The 18139-nt window shown below is 38.5% G+C and overlaps 1 protein-coding gene across 1 annotated transcript in view; it reads right to left on the bottom strand.

The window, feature by feature from the left end:
- Positions 1–216: 216 nt before the first annotated feature.
- The window catches only part of CUNH1orf87 (chromosome unknown C1orf87 homolog), an 87340-nt gene continuing 69417 nt past the window's right edge, over positions 217–18139 (bottom strand). The window contains 4 exon segments of the mRNA XM_040232722.1: positions 217–461; positions 8596–8673; positions 8676–8790; positions 12080–12159. Coding sequence (XP_040088656.1) covers positions 301–461; positions 8596–8673; positions 8676–8790; positions 12080–12159 — 434 coding nt within the window. The 3' untranslated portion in view covers positions 217–300.

Here is an 18139-nt window from a genome sequence, read left to right as displayed (position 1 = left end):
TATAGCAAAAAAAATCTTTGAATATTCATCATCAGCTTTATAAGATTAGAAGAGGATTTTAACAAAATTGGGCTTTTGCCACCTCAGAAGAGAAAAACCTGGTTTTCTCAGATCACTTGGAGCTGCTTATGAGCAAACATCCTAGCCAGAAACCAAGTCCAAGTTCAAAGTGTCTACAATAGCTGCGCCGGCCTCAATTCTGACAGTGCCTCCACCACTGCACTCGGGCCGGGGAGAAACACGTGTCTGGGTAAAAAGGGAGATAAAGGGAACATCTGTTCTCACAATATGGGCTTGTTATCATAGCTCCTTTAAGTACCGAAGCGCTGGCTCCAAGAGCATATTTTCTCCAGCACAGAAACTCTGCAAGGCTTGGTCAATTTTCCGAGGGCTCAGGGACAGGTTGTAAATGAGATTGTAGTTGTGAATGAGGCGTCTGGCTCGTTCCTTCTCTAGGACTCCTATCATTAGGTCGGGTGAGTGAGAGGTTTGTAAAAGAGAATGGAGAAAACACAAAAGAGGAAAATGCATTAGTTTGAATGACTTCTGGGCAAAAATTAAATGCTAATATTTTGAAACTTTAAGCTTTTTTTTTAAAAAAATGACATCCTAAAAAGATACTTACAGTCCTGACCATGTGTCATAGATGCTGAGAGGAATTTGACAGTGATCTGGGGGAGAGGGGATGGGGTCCAATAAAATCCATAGGTAGACTCTAAAACAATTTTAGCTTGTTCTTTGTAGCCATAAAACTTTAAGAGACCAATTTTTGAAAATGGTGGGGTGCCTGCTAAAAACAATTCATAATTGCTCTGGTTTTATGTTTATCTTATTGAAATATCCAAACACATTCCTAAACATGCAGGATTTAAATAGCTCACTTTTATGCACTTCTGGAGATGTGTTTACTGTGACTCCCTCCAGCTTGCCATGTGATTACAGGTAAATCATCTAACTTCTTGTGGCTTAGAGTCTAAATCTGTGGAATAGAGACGGTACTTATCATCACAGGATACACTCTAGTACCCACATGTTATGTGTAGCAATGCTAATGCGCTTTTCATGCTAAGGGTAAGCAGATTTTGATAGTTGCACAGAGAAGTGTAAGTGTAGAACACAATAACAGCAAAAATCAATAACTCACTGATAAGCCTCAATTTGTGAGTTTATAAATGCCAGATACTATGCCTGGGAATAGAGAGGATATTGAGAAGGTGTTTGTTACCTTAGGAAAATCTCCAACCAGTCAGGATGATAACAGATGCAGAAAATTAACTAGAGTGCAACTGCAACAATATTGATTGGTACTCATATACAGCATTCACCATGTTGCAGACATCCCTCCAAACAACTTAACCAATATTGACTCACTTAATCCTCACAACAACTCATTTTGCAAAGAGAGGGAAACTGAGGCATGGAGATGAGAATTCTCTTGCCCAAGGTTGTGCTTAGTCCTTGCATTTAATCATCACATTGTATTATAGAATGAAGGGAAAGAGATTGTTTCAAGCAGGGCTCAGATCATTTTCTAAATATTTTCCATGAATTGTGAATATCTACGCTACAGGTATCAAGCTTTTTAAATACCTGTTATAGGGGTAAAGGATATATCCCTTGCATGTTGTTCTTCTAGTCTCCTGTATTTGCCTAAGTTATCATAATGATTGTGAAATTTTTTCTCAAAGAATCCAGAGGGAGTGGTCCCCTGGTCATTTTGTAGAAAGCCATGGCCAGTCAATTAGTGTTGGGCTCTCGTGACACCTGCCATCTCCGTTTAAGCTCTGTTTTTGTTCAAACATGCAACGATAGTTGAGTGTCACATTCTCCTCTGAACTACTCTCTACTGAGTGTTTCTAACAGTGGACTACAGACAGCTGGGCTCCTAGTGTGCTTTATTCCATCCAGTTTTATTTGGTCCCGTCTTGTCCCTTCCCATCCTATCCCATCCATATCATCCTATGCCATCTCACTCCATCCCATTCTGTCCAGTTTCCTGTTTCTTTTCAGGTTTATTTGTGGTCTCTTTCTCCTATTATAATGTTGGTCCTTTCCTCTGCAGATATATCTTTCTTTGAGTTGGTCAGTTGCATCTTTGCAATTTTCTGGACGGGGCAGCTGCTCTTGACCTGGTCTAGGTTGGACCCCTCAAGACATTTCCTCATACTCTACCTCTGGAAATATAAGTCCTGAGCTTTGGAGTATGCCTGACTGAGAAAGACACTTTAAATTTTTGAGCCTCAGTTTCCTTGACTCTAAAATAGGAATAATTAAATTAGATGAAAATGAATAAAATAGTAAATGCTTACCACAGTGTTAGGACTATAAAGGACTCATTAATGTAGATACTATGATAGGATGGTTATAATAGTTATATCATCAACATTATTTAAAACACATGGGAATATATTTTAACTAGAAAAATTATTTGTGTATAATTTATATTTTAATTAAAAATTAGAATTAATGTTAAGAAATACATATAAGAATCACCAATGGTGGTGTTCAGTTCAGTTCAGTCGCTCAGTCGTGTCCGACTCTTTGCGACCCCAGGAATCGCAGCACGCCAGGCCTCCCTGTTCATCACCATCTCCCAGAGTTCACTCAGACTCATGTCCATTGAGTCCGTGATGCCATCCAGCCATCTCATCCTTGGTCGTCCCCTTCTCCTCCTGCCCCCAATCCCTCCCAGCATCAGAGTCTTTTCCAATGAGTCAACTCTTTGCATGAGGTGGCCAAAGTACTGGAGTTTCAGCTTTAGCATCATTCCTTCCAAAGAAATCACAGGGTTGATCTTCAGAATGGACTGGTTGGATCTCCTTGCAGTCCAAGGGACTCTCAAGAGTCTTCTCCAACACCACAATTCAAAAGCATCAATTCTTCGGTGCTCAGCCTTCTTCACAGTCCAACTCTCACATCCATACATGACCCACAGGAAAAACCATAGCCTTGACTAGACGGACTTTTTCGGGAAAGTAATGTCTCTGCTTTTGAATATACTATCTAGGTTGGTCATAACTTTTCTTCTAAGGAGTAAGCGTCTTTTAATTTCATGGCTGCAATCACCATCTGCAGTGATTTTGGAGCCCAAAAAGATAAAGTCTGACACTGTTTCCACTGTTTCCCCATCTGTTTCCCATGAAGTGATGGGACCAGATGCCATGATCTTCGTTTTCTGAATGTTGAGCTTTAAGCCAACTTTTTCGCTCTCCTCTTTCACTTTTTAGCTCCTCTTCACTTTCTGCCATAAGGGTGGTGTCACCTGCATATCTGAGGTTATTGATATTTCTCCCAGCAATCTTGATTCCAGCTTGTGTTTCTTCCAGTCCAGCGTTTCTCATTATGTACTCTGCATATAAGTTAAATTGGGGGGCCTTTTCTTCTATCTTCAAAGCTTTATCATTAGTAGAGGATTTGTAGTATTAGACAAAAGTCCATTGGCTGAAATTTCTGTCTGTCTGATTTTCTGTCATTAGGAAATGCCCAAAACAACTGCATAAAATAAACTTTACAGTCCATCTTAGTGTTGTTAAAGCCTGTCCCTATCCTACCAGAACCAAAATGAAAGCAGTAAGAACCTCTTTACTATCCACTTCATTTTATACTTTGTAAAGAACTTTAAAATCTCCCTGGATCCTTTCTCAAATCTGGGAGGTATGTTTTATTTTTATTAGTTTTACTATTTTACAGATGAGGAAACAGACTTGGTGAATAAAAGTGACAGCTATTCGTGAAGTCTGAACTTGAATCTGGTTAAAAACACACAAAGAAACAAACTAACAAAGCAACAAGCCAAATCTCATGCTCTTTCCAGTATGTCATGGCAGTCTGGTATAGTGGGAAGTTCAGTAGAACTGGGGTTAGAATTTTGCCTCAACTTCTCACTGGCTGATATTTTATCACTTTGAGTTGGGCTTTCTTCTCTCTAAATAAGAACATTAATCCTTTCAGCAAGTGGTTGATGTGAGGAATTAGTGATGCCATGTATACGAAGCCCAGACCCATGCAGAGAATATCCTTGAGGGCTCTCTTTGCACTCTGCCTCTTTGAACTCTAAAATATTTTCTATTTAGCCTTTAGTTCACTGGGAAAATTCCAAATCCACCAGTCAATTTATCCCAACCACCCATCTTTCTTTAGAAAGCACGACCAGCTATTCATAGTCATTCCTTAGTCTTTCCCCTCAAGAATATTTTCTTGACAACCCCCATTAAAGAATAAGCACAGAGTAGGTTCCCAGAAATGCTAATTTAATGATGGATGTTCTGCCTTCACCCTGGATAAAGAACACCCTGCCCTACATATTTCCTTGCACATAATAAAGATCACTGATTCATCATTGGGCAGAGTAGGGATCATCCACTCAGTGTCTAGAGGAAGGCTGTGGTGGTCTGCTAAATACTGTGGCTAATAAACCAAGAAGATGACCTCAGTTAATCCTCTTTCCTCATTAAAGATAGTTATAGATGTTTCCAGATCTGGCTGACACATTCCTTGGCTATTGAAGAACTAATGAATTTCATAGAAACAGAGAAAACAGGCATAAATAGTGAAAAGGCCATGGGAAAGTCATTTTAAATCTGCCAGAATCTGCCCCAAAGTCAACAAAACTGCGTTTTTCCCCACAACAGTTCAGAAGTATGAGAAAGGTCCCAGTCTTTGGGGAGTCTCTTAGCAACTAAGTTTATGATGTGTCATCCATCATCAAAACTCAGCATTTGTTTCTTTAGAAACATCTTTTCTCTCTGCTTGAGTTTTGGTTTTGTTTGTAACCCCATTACCACTCTTGCAGTTTTGACATGTATGCCTAGACTGATGAATATTTCAGTAACCGTTTGATCTCCTTGTCTCCAGTATCTTCCCTAAATGATCCATTTCCGCTTTCGCAGTGTTCTCCTCTAGTTGAAACTTGGTGAACACTGGGTAGAGAATTAAGCTCATCCCAGCCCACAGGATTCACAACATGGTTTCAGCTTCACCATCTGGTTCAACATGACCGTCAGTCCTATCTTTCTTACTCTCTCCCCCATCATACTCATTCTCGCCTTCTAACCTTTGCAGAAGATGGTTTCAAAGTCTTCTGTACCTCTCCTTCCAAGTTCAGCTCAAGTTCTAGTGAGCCCTCTCTTGAGTACCTGCCCACATTACACCGTGTGCTTTAAAAAAAAAAAATCTGTTTTTTCTTTGAATTCTTTTAACTCTAGTTTGTGTCTTCAATTATAATGCTTTACTATAATCTGTCTTTAAAGTTTTTGTTTTACTGGCATTGAACTATTGCCAGCCTTTAGGTAAGCCTTTACCTAAAAGTTCCTTGATGAGACCATGTCTCATCCTTTCTGGTTTTCCTCTTGGTCTAGCCTCTAGCACAGTGCCAGGCTTATAACAGAAGTTTAATAAATGAGCTTCTAATTCAGCTAGATGAATTTCTCATCTAAAATTTTCATTTCCCCCTCTCTTTGGTATAGTTATTAGAAGTCCTTGCGTATTATATGATATTTATAGTTTATGTGGTCTAGAATTCAAAGCAAGATGAAACAAAAACATTACAGAGAATGAAAAAGTATTAGTATTGTTATATGATCACTTCTAGAAAGTACTAATGTGCACATTAACTCTTTTTTGAGAGGTAATTGACATTAATATATCACATTGTATAAGTTTAAGGTGTACAATGTGATTGATACACATGTATATTATAAAATGTTTATTAAAATAAGGTTGGTTAACAAATCCTTTACCTCTCATAATTACCATTCTGTTGTTGTTGTTATGGTGAGTCCATTAAAGCTCTACTCTAACAGTAGCTTTCAAGTACACAACACAATATTGTTAATGAGAGTCACCATGATGTATGTTAAATCTTTGAAATTTACCTTCTAGCTGAAAGTTTGTACCCTTTGACCAACATTTCTGTTTTTCCTGGCAACCACCATTGGTGGTATGGAACTACGTGTTCCATATTTTTAGACTCCATGTTTAATGCTAACTCTTCATGAACACAGTATGTAATTAAGTACAACAATTTCAGTGCATATGTTTTTGTATCTGCTCCCTCTTTTCCATTCCATGGGTCTCTGACCTAGTTCTGAATTTCATTCTCTCTCACTTAGACATTGCAATAACATCCTTTACTCTTTGTATGCTTTAAGTTTCTCCTTCATTCTGCACATAGCCATTGAGGACCTTTATGAAATACAACTTCACCATATCAATCCCTGTTTAGAAACTCAACATGCTACTCACTATCTTTGAATTAAATCCAAATTCCTTGGTCTGTTGTCTAACACCTTCCTAGATCTGATCCTATCCTATAGTTTCACCTTTTTCATTTAATAGGCTTCTTAATGGCACTTATATTCTATTCAAACCAAATTCCTTGTATTGAGCTTCATACATAATGTTTTGCTTGGCTAACTTGCACCTTTGCCAGAAAGGGCCCTCTATTTCATTCCTTTGTATATAAACGGAACTTTATCTTTAATGAGCAATTTCAAACTAATATAACCTTTTCTGATCACCTCACTATGAAGGAATTCTCCTTTCTCCAAATGCCCACATAGCACCACCCTCTAATGGCATTTATTATCTTCTATTTTGGGTTTAGTTATTTATGAACATTCACTCATTTATTTGTTCACTCAAAAAAAGGTCAAACAGAACTGTGCAATGTACCAGGATAAAAAAGGAATGTAGTCTGGGTGGATAGTAGGAAGTCCCAAATAGAAAGATACAATATAGAAACATGATAATGGGTGTTAAAGAACTCTGAGAGGCCAATAAAGGTTGGCCTAGATCTGTCTGGGGAAATCCTGAAAGTCTCAGAGGAGTAGAGCTTGAGTTCCAACCTAAAAGATATTTAGACACTAATTAGCCATGTGGACAAGGTAAGGAGCTGGCAGGGGGTGGGGTAGTTAGAGAGGCAGATAGCTCATGTGGAGGGCGTAGGTTTAGAAAAGGCATAGCCACAGGAGAAAGCAAGGCACATTTGAGGAAGGCAAATTAATCATCATGATGGGGAATACAAACTCCTGTTAAAGAGTTTAGGGGTCAATCTGTCAGCAGGCATGCTGAAGATTTCAATCAGGGGAGTTACATGATTGGATTGTGGGTTAGACTCAGAAACTGTCAGCAACCTGGTAGGGGATTCGTGTCTGATTTATCTTTTTTTCCTGATTGTGCTCAGCACAGTGCTAGGCACATGGTTTATGTATGAATTTTATTTATTAAGAAGTGAAAGAAAGGGAGGAGTCCACTTACAGACTGCAACACAAACAGAAAGGTATATGATTGCTTCTGTGTCCTGGCTATTGTAAATAGTGCTGCCACGAATACTGGGGTGTATGCATCCTTTGAAATTATGGTTTTCTTTGGTATACGACAGGAGTGGGATTGTAGGAACATATGGTAGCTCTATTTTTAGTTTTTTAAGGAACCTCCATACTGTTCTCCATAGTGGCCAGTTTACATTTCCATCAGCTGTGTTGGAAGGTCCCTTTTATCCATACCCTATCCAGCATTCATTATTTGTAGACTTTTTGACAATGACGGCCATCCATTGTAGTTTTGGTTTACATATCTCTAATAATTAGTGATGTTGAGAATCTTTCCATGTGTTTTTTTTGTCAACATGTATGTCTTCTTTGGAGAAATGTCTGTTTAGATCTTCCTGTCATTTTTTGATTGGGTTGTTTTATTTCATATTGAGTTGCATTTGCTATTTGTATATTCTGGAAATTTTTAATCCCTTGTTAGTTGCTTTGTTTGCAAATATTTTCTCCCATTCTGAGGGTTGTCTTGAATGGATAAAGAAGATGTGGTACATATATACAATGGAATATTATTCAACCATAAAAAGAAATGAAATAATGCCATTTGCAGTGATATGGATCAACCTAGAGACTGCTATACAGCCAGAAGTAAGTCAGAAAGTGAAAGACAAATACTGTGTAATATTGCTTATATGTGGAATCTAGAAAAATAATACAGATGAGCTTATTTACAAAGCAAAAGTAGAGTCGCAGATATAGAAAACAAATTTATGACTACCAAGGGGAGAAGAGGGGATGGGATAAATTGGGAGATTGGGATTAACATATATGAAAGTGTTGGAAGTGTTAGTTGCTCAGTTGTATCCAACTCTTTGTGACCCCATGAACTGTAGGCTTGCTTTCAGTGGAATTCTCCAGGCAAGAATACTGGAGTGGGTAGCCATTCCCTTCTCCAGGATATCTTCCTGACCCAGGGATTGAACCCAGGTTTTCTACATTGCAGGCAGATTCTTTACAGTCTGAGCCACCAGGGAAACCCTTAACATAAATATACAAGTATGTATAAAATAGGTAACTAATGAAAATCTGCTGTATAACACAGGAAACTGTATTCAGTGTTCTGTAGTGACCTAAATGGGAAAGGAATCTGAAAAAGAATGGATATATGTATAACTGATTTACTTTGCTGTACAGCAAAAACTAATACAATGTTGTAAAGCAACTATACTCCAACAAAAATTAATAAAAAATAAAATTTGTGGATCCCAGTGTAAAATGAAAAAGAAAAAGAAAGAAAGGTGTATGGGCTGTAAGCTGCACACTTCACCTGTATTACTCAGATCACACAGATAGAGGGCATTTTCTAGCTTTCTGAACCTGTTGATCCGTGTCTCACATTTTTCATCACAGGACTGACAGAAGGCTGTGAGATTGGCCGGATCTTCAAGGCATTCAGGATATCTTTGTGGGCTGAAGTCTCAGAAGGTGGGTTTTCTGGTTTCAAATCTTTTTCTGGAGTTTTCTAGCAAAACAACACAAACATCTCACTGGTAATGCATTCACCACCCAGAGCTCCCCCAGTTTCTTGGCCAATGACAAGGCTACACAACTAGCAATATTTATTGTAGGTCTGTCTTGTAGATCTGGAGGATGGAGTTCAAGTCCTCAGTGCTATAGGACCATATCTGCCAAGTCTTACTGGACACAGACTACTAGGCTATTTTCTTTTTTCTTTAAAGGAAGGGTGAAATTGTGACTTTTATTCAGCTTGCATTTCTAGTTTACATAGAGGTTTTGTAACTAGCTAAGATTTTTCATGATGTTCTACTCTGTTTTATACTATTGGGATGCATAGACAATGCTTATAATTTCTGGGTGGGAAAACTTCTGAATCCTTGAGTGTGAGATTCTTGAAAAAAATGATTTAAGCAATAATGTGATGTTACCTTGGATGTGTGGGCTCACTGTAATGAATTAAGGTGCCTCTAGTTTTGCCTGTCCTGTTCATTTAACAAAGGAAGCTGAGGCCCAGCGTGGGGAATAGACTTACTGAGATTGTACAGTTAATGGTTGACAGAAAACTAGATCAAGGGTATAGAGATTATGTCAGGCTCATCTTTGTATCCTAAACTCATGTCCAGTACAGAGTAGAGATGTTTTTAGAATAAATAGACAAATGAGTTCCAGTAGATCCATGAAAGACATTCTGTCACCTGCCATGTAAAGAGAGTGGGCATTTATTATTTGACCTGCCCAACCCCACTTTTCCAGGAATTACCCCTTCTGTTGATCCATATGGTTATAGAGAGAAACATCATGTGTCTAAGCACATAGTTCAGGACTGGACATCTAATGGAAAATGGCCAATAAATACAATATCCAGTGATTTTGAAACCACTTGTGAGAGTTAAAGGCAGAGATAGGAAAAACAGAGATTATTTTGGGTGAGAGGTGAGAAGAAAGAGAGAGAGAAGGGATATGAAACTGACATCAGAGAAGAGAGAGGATATGAGAAGTAGTGATGATGTTCAAAGCTCAAGTCTGATTTTAATTTGTTATGTTTCTATTGTTGGAAATAGTTATATATATGTTATTATATATATGCTTGTTTATATATCAAATAATTATAAATTATTTTATATATACAATTTGTTTTGTAAATAATTATAGATGTAAAATATGCTCCTCTATCCATCTAATAAATTAAGGTGGTTGAATTGGTTATGTTAGTTGCAATCCAAATGTTCTTAACTAATTTGTCACAGAGTTAGGCCTCCCACTTTGTATACCATCTTTGCTTCTCCCAACTTTCAATTACCAGAATTTCTCCATCCTTGTCTCAAACTTCTCACATATAAGCTGTGGAGATCCCACTGCTCTAAAGAATAGTAATTTCAATAAGAGGCCAAGTTAACAACAAACATGAATTCAGTAGATCCATGTAGATCCATGCTGGCATATATGAAGAGTCATCTTGTTTGAAATAATATAATGCTATACAAAATTGTATCCATACAGATGACCAGTGACCAGGACATCTTAAGAGATTAATGTATAAGAGTTGTACTTTTATAAAATCAATTTTGAGAGAAGCTGAAAGTTTTTATAAAGTAAATACCATAGGGATTCTTATACTTTTTAGAGCTTTGGACTACTTTAGAAATCTAATGAAAGCTTCAGATAATCTACTCAGATAAATGCACATTTGCATAGGATTTGTATGATTTTAGAAAGTTCAAAGAGGTCCTTGGAGTTGAGGAACTGACTTTAAATACTTACATATTTCTTCAGATATTTCCACACTCTCTTTGACTACTAGAGACAGGGAATGGGGGAATTCGTATGGGCCTGAAATTACAGGATCAACCTAGTAGGTAAGTAAGTAACTGACTAACATGCCCTATACTGTTTTGGTCCCACTGTGTCAGGATGAAGTCCAAATTCCTTTCTTGGTCCTTGAAATCATTTAAGTTCTTATTCTTGCTTCTCTTTGATGTATGCACGTTTTTCTCCAGCCACATAAAACTGGGAAAAATGAAGCTGCCTGACACTTGTATGCCTTTTGCACGCTGTTTCCTCTGCTGTGAAAGCCTTCCTTGCCTTTCTATGCCTCGATGCATTGGGTTCCCACTCCTCCTTCAAGGCCCAGCTCGTGTTTCCCTCCTTGTGGGAGGCCTTCCTTGACAGCCTCAGGCTAGGAGAGGGGAAATTCTTGTAGCTCTTTTATCCATCATAGCACTTATTATGGGATAGTGCCTGTTAGAGTATCCCTTCCCTCCCCCAGAGATCCGGAGGCTGTGCCTGTGAGATAGTCATTTATTTATCTACAAGTTTTGGTTAGTGACTGTCACACAGTAGGTTCTCAGGATATGTTTACTGAATGAATAAGTGAATGCATAAATAAAAACTTTCTCTGGGATAATCAGAAAGCTGCTTTACGAAATCTCTGCTTCCATTTCCCTTTCTAAAAAGTGAGACAACGAATGCTGCTTATATAGGAATGTGAGAAGAACTGATTATTGTAGAGATGCAGTAAAATCTTCAAACAAGGCAAGAAAAAGAGCAAACTATATATTTTTGATAATCTTACACACAACAGACTTAACACTCAAGGAGAAAAGCATTTGCTGTTGTTTCTTGCATGGCAGAGGCATGCCAAAATGGATACTATTTTCTAAAATATTTCAAAGTGTGAAGTGTATGAAGAGGCCTCCCGTCATTTGAAGATGAATTATGTTCTAATCCAGGCATTTAAAAAAACAACAACAACAGAAAAACTCAGGCTGTTTTTCAATTTTGTCTGCATCTTCTGGCTAAGTGCTGAGAATATTAAAAAGAATTTTAACTGCTTGCCAGATTTTCTTTTTTTAAAATCAAAGAGCCCATTACATTTTAAAATGTGATGTCTGGGGAAAAGGTCACCCTGCTTCTGGAAGCTCGATTTAAGATGTTAAAATAGGCCTCACAAACACCCTTTATTTTGATGGCAGTTGGTGACTGGTCACAGGCTTTGGAAGGACACCCATTCACATGCTACAGGTTCAATGTTTGGGGGCCAACGGCAAATCGGTCACTGAGGGGTTATGTGAAGTTTCTGCAAGTGTACCAGCTCAGGCAGAAATCAACCACATTCTTGGAGTTCTTCTGTTTCCCTTCTCTGCTTGAGTAGAGTCTCAAAGTCAAAGATAGTCTGATATTGAGGTACTGGGTGGAAATCAAAAATTCAGAAGGGAAGGCCTAACCCAGCATCAGAGAATAGAAGGGAAAGGATTGGTGACCCCTATCCCCAAGTTCTATACTAGGCTGCATACCATTTGTTCAGTTTTTCCTTGAGATATCTCAGGAGCTTCAGGATGCCCTGGAGTAGCAGAAATTTCCTTTCCTTTCTTTCCTGGACAAGAAAGAAAAAATGGTTTTAACTTGGTCTCTTCATTTTAACATAAACACATATACAGCCAGGCAAAGAAAATGTTGAGACTCTGCTATGTGATTGGCCTTGTATGGGGTGATGTGGATACACTGGTGGATAAGAAGGATCTAATTCCTGCCCTGATGGAGCTCACAAATGGGAGGAAAGTGCTAAATAATCACTCAAGATTATTATTTAATTATAAGCTACAATAAACACAACAAAGGAAAATGTGAAAATAAATTTCTTTCGGGCTAGGAGTAGAACTGGTGGAGGATCAGAGAAGGCTTCTTGGAGGAAGTGACACTTAAACTGGGGGCCTGCAGGTGAATAGGAGTTTCCAGGCAAAAGTGATGGTGGCCTTGTAACAAAAATAATAAAGTGCTTAGGAATAAGTTTACCTAAAGAAACAAAAGACCTATATATAGAAAACTATAAAACACTGATGAAAGAAATCAAAGATGACACAAATAGATGGAGAAATATACCATGTTCATGGATTGGAAGAATCAATATAGTGAAAATGAGTATACTACCCCAAACAATCTATAGATTCAATGCAATCCCTATTAAGCTGTCAATGGTATTTTTCACAGTACTAGAACAAATAATTTCACAATTTTTATGGAGACACAAAAACCCTCAAATAGCCAAAGCAATCTTGGGAAATAAGAATGGAACTGGAGGAATCAACCTGCCTGATTTCAGACTATACTACAAAGCTACAGTCATCCAGACAGTATGGTACTGGCACAAAGACAGAAATACAGATCAGTGGGATGAAATGGAAAGCCCAGAGATAAATCCACAGACCTATAGACACCTTATCTTTGACAAAGGAGGCAAAAGTATACAATGGAAAAAAGACAATCTCTTTAACAAGTGGTGCTGGGAAAACTGGTCAACCACCTGTAAAAGAATGAAACTAGAACACTTTCTAACACCATACACAAAAATAAACTCAAAATGGATTAAAGATCTAAATGTAAGACCAGAAACTATAAAAATCCTAGAGGAAAACATAGGCAGAACACTCTCTGATATAAATCACAGCAAGATCCTCTATGACCCACCTCCCAGAGTAATGGAAATAAAAGCAAAATAAACAAATGGAACCTAATTAAACTTAAAACCTTTTGCACAATGAAGGAAACTATAAGCAAGGTGAAAATACAGCCTTCAGAATAGGAGAAAATAATAGCAAACAAAACAACTGATGATGAATTAATCTCCAAAATTTACAAGCAGCTCATGCAGCTCAATACCAGAAAAATAAATGACCCAATCAAAAAACAGGCCAAAGAACTAAGCAGACATTTCTCCAAAGAAGACATACAGATGGCTAACAAACACATGAAAAGATGCTCAACATCACTCATTATCAGAGAAATGCAATTTCAGAAATGCAAATGCATTTGCAAATGCATTATTTGAGAAATGCAAATCAAAACCACAATGAGGTACCATCTCACGCTGGTCAGAATGGCTGCCATCAAAATGTCTACAAACAATAAATGCTGGGGAGGGTGTAGAGAAAAGGGAACCCTCTTACACTGTTGGTGGGAATGCAAACTAGTACAGCCACTATGGAGAACAGTGTGGAGATTCCTTAAAAAGCTGGAAATAGAACTGACATACGACCCAGCAATCCCACTGATGGGCATACACACCGAGGAAACAGAATTGAAAGAGACACGTGTACCCCAATGTTCTTTGCAGCCCTGTTTACAATAGTTAGACATGGAAGCAACCTAGATGTCCATCCGCAGACAAATGAATAAGAAAGCTGTGGTACATATACACAATGGAATATTAAAAAGAACATGTTTGAGTCAGATCTAATGAGGTAGATGAAACTGGAGCCTATTATACAGAGTGAAGTAAGTCAGAAAGAAAAACACCAATACAGTGTATTAATGCATTTATATGGAAGTTAGAAAGATGGTAACAATGACCCTACATTCAAGATAGCAAAAGAGACACAGATGTAAAGAACAGACTTTTGGACTCTGTGGGAAAAGGCGAGTGTGGGATGATTTGAGAGAATAGCATTGAAACATGTATATTACCATATGTGAAATAGATGACCAACCCAAGTTCAATGCATGAAACAAGGCACTCAAAGCTGGTGGACTGGGACAACCCAGGGGGATGGGGTGGGGAGGGAGGAGGGAGAGGGGTTTGGGATGGGGGGACACATATACACCCATGGCTGATTCATGTCAATGTATGGCAAAACCCACCACAATATTATAAAGCAGTTAGCCTCCAATTAAAATATATTAATTAAAAAAAAAAAGAACAAACACATGGTGGGCATGTGTATAGAGCAGAGTTCCAGATAAACAGAGATATCAGCTTTTTGAACTTCCCTAAATGAAGAGGGCTTTTCTAGTTTGGGGAGTGGCAAGGAGACTTTTCAGGTGGTCTTGCCTCTTAGAGAATGAAGCACTTCCACCTCCCTTTCCATTCAAGTTTGCACTTGATGGATCCGGTAAAACCTTTGTCTTCCCCTTTCTTGTTCCTTTCTATGGTCAGATGTCCTACATGGGAAGAGTATGGCATCCCTACCCCAGGGGATTAAGGCCCACATACTACTTGCTGTGGCTGCTGCCTTCATGAATGGAAGAAACTTCCTTAGGAAGCAGGAAGAAGACATAAAGACCTTCAGTTTTAAGTCCATTAAGGCTTATTTTGGACATCATTCATTCATCACTCAACATCTGTCATCAGACTTGGAAACTTCTTTACTGTACAAATTCCTATGACAGCTACACAGCACAGATTTCTGGGAGCTTCAGCTTCAATATTTAATGTATAATTCAAATATGCCATTGTGTGCATAGTCACTTCAGTTTTACCCGACTTTTTACAACGCTATGGACTATAGTTCACCAGGCTTCTCTCTCCATGGGGTTCTCCAGGCACGGATACTGGAGTTGGTTGCCTCAATCTTCCAAATCCCAAGGGATCAAACCCACGTCTCCTGTGGTTCCTGCATTGCAGGTGGATTCTTTACTGCTGAGCCACCAGGGAAGCCCCAAATATGCCATTAACAAATACATATTGTTTCTGAGTTGGCTGTTGCTATTTTCAATAAAACGATTCAATCAATGAATTTTTTAAAAAGGTAGAAGTCAACAGTATAACATAATGGTGGAGGAATAGAGGCCTTGGGTTTGAGTCCTGGCTTGACTCTTTTCTCTATTAGCTGCATGATTTAGGGCAAGGAACTTGTCCTCTTTGTGTCTGTTTCCACTTCTGTAAAATGTGGATAATGCCATCTATAGGTCGCTGTGAAGATTAAATGGACTAGAAAATTGTAAAGCAAATACTTGGAGCTTAGCAAGTACTCAGTAAACGTTAACCAGGAGCTATCTATGTAAGGATGCTTATAAAATAAACACATTGGATTTTAAAGCCTCTTGTTAGACTCTTAACATTGCACTTACAAATCATTATGAATCTTCTCCCATAGTTTCTTGATGGAGAGGGCAATGTGATTTCATAATCTCTGAAGGCCCAGAACCCAGCATTAGAATAAGTACTCAATGCATGTAAAATGGATGACCATATGCCCTTAATTTGAAGTTTGGAAAATAAAGCCACTGATTGTATATTTCTGTGTCTCCCATTCCTTTTCAGCCCCTATAGGAGGAAGGATTTTTCTCTATTCTTCCATGTCTAACCCAGATGCTATAAATGAACTTCGGTGTCAGGTATGAATGCTATTAATATAATCCAGATGTTTCCCTTTAGCAGCTGCAAGCTTTCAGATCCTAGTCTTGTTAGTTGTGAAAAGGGAATGATAATTGCATTTTGAAATTATAATTTGTGTAGGTAATTAAAAATTACCTACATAAAAATGCTTAACACAGGGAAGATGCCCAATGCAATGTAGTATTTTTTATCATTGTGTTACTATTATGTGATCTTAAGCAATCCAGTTTCTCCAGAAAAGAGAACTTTACATTATGTGCCAGGAATTTTTCACACGCATAATTCTTTTTAATATAAGATCTAGAACCTAGAGTTTGTCCCAGTCCAGTTTCTCTATTGTTGGCATTTCTAAAAGTCCCTTAAGGAGAAAATGCAGGCTCACCTTCTTGGTTTCTTTTAAGCTTTCCTTTCTCCTTCCTAATGCCTATAAGCATATTTTAAAAGGTAATGGTTTTCGCATGTGGAAATTGAGAAATCTGAGGTAGGGATGATTTTTTTTTTCTTTCTAACACAGCAGGAAGGACAAATAATAACCATCTGTCTAGTCTGCCTTGAAGATTTGCATTAGAGGAAATAGGCCAAGCTGGCTTCTAGAGATCTCCAGGTGTTGCAAGGGCCAGGTTTTACAGGGCTTCCAGTGGATTCTGAGAGTTACACAGCCAGCCCTACCATCTCTCCCCACACCCCCCACTAATAACTTGAAATCAGTGAACTTCAGCACTGGTGCTAAAATGCTCCCACTTGGAGAGCTTTAAAAATTACCAGTGCCTAGGTGTCAAACCAGACCAATTATATCAGAATTTCTAGGGGGTGAGAACCCAGTTTGGGACTTCTAGAAAATTCCCAGATAAACCTAAAATAAAGTCATAGATAAAAACTGATTTAAAAAATTAAATAATATCATTTGCAGCAACGTGAAGGGACCCAGAGATTATCATACTAAGTGAAGTAAGTAAAAAAGAGAAAGACAAATATATGTGGAATCTAAAAAAAGTGATACAAATGTATTTATAAAACAGGAAGTGATACAAATGAACTTTTATAAAACAGAAACTATAAAACTTATAAAAACTCACAGACATAGAAAATAAACTTAAGGTTATCAAAGGGGAGAGGGTGGGGAGGAATAAATTGGTAATTTGAGATTGGTAGATAAACAGTAGGACCTACTGTGTAGCACAGGGAACTATATTGAATACCTTGTAACAACTTAGAGTGTAAAGGCATCTGAAAAGCTGTAGTGGTGGTTTAGTTGCTAAGATGTGTCTGACTCTTTGTGATTCCATGGACTGTAGCCCGCCAGGCTCCTCTCTCCATGGGATTTCCCAGGCAAGAATACTGGAGTGGGTTGCCATTTCTTTTTCGAGGGGATCTCTCCAACCCAGGGATCAAACCCGTGTCTCCTGCGTTGCAGGTGGATCCTTTACCATTGAGCTACTATGGAAGCCCTGTGTGTGTGTGTGTGTGTGTGTGTGTGCACGTGTATGAAATTAAAAGATGCTTGCTCCTTGTAAGGAAAGCTATGACAAACCTAGACAGTGTATTCAAAAGCAAAGGCATCACTTTGCCGACAAAGGTCTGTCTAGTCAAAGATATGGTTTTTCCAGTAGTCAGTATGGATATGAGAGTTGGCTATAAAGAAGGTTGAGTGTCGAAGAATTGATGCTTTTAAATTGTGGTGCTGGAGAAGACTCTTGAGAGTCCCTTGGACTGCAAGAAGATCAAACTAGTGAATCCTAAAGGAAATCAACCCTGAATATTCATTAGAAGGACTGATGCTGAAGCTCCAATACTTTGGCCATCTGATGTGAAGAGCTGACTCACTGGATTCTGGGAAAGACTGAAGGTAAAAGGAGAAGAGGGCAACAGAAGATGAGATGGTTGGATAGCATCACCAACTCAATGGACATGAATTTGAACAAACTCAGGGAGATAGTGAAGGACAGAGAAGCCTTGTGTTCTGCAGTCCATGGGTATCGCAAAGAGTCAGACACAGCTAAGCAACTGAACAACAATCTGCCACAGTTTCTTAGGTAGTAAAGTTCTCTCCTTCTTGGCAGGACCTCCCAAAAGAGAGTGCTGTGGAGGGATGATAAGCCTAGCTCCCAGAGCTATTTTGCTATTACAGGAGTGCCCCGTGCAGCTGGACACCAACATTTAGAGCCTGAAGATGATGCCAACACCAGAGTAAGGAAGCAGAGAGCCAGAGAGCAGATTCTTGACCTGACACATGAAGTGAAAG

The sequence above is a fragment of the Oryx dammah genome, unplaced genomic scaffold (assembly GCF_014754425.2).
Source record: "Oryx dammah isolate SB20612 unplaced genomic scaffold, SCBI_Odam_1.1 HiC_scaffold_28, whole genome shotgun sequence".
Lineage (NCBI taxonomy): Eukaryota > Metazoa > Chordata > Mammalia > Artiodactyla > Bovidae > Oryx > Oryx dammah.
This window is presented reverse-complemented; position numbering and strand designations above follow the sequence as displayed.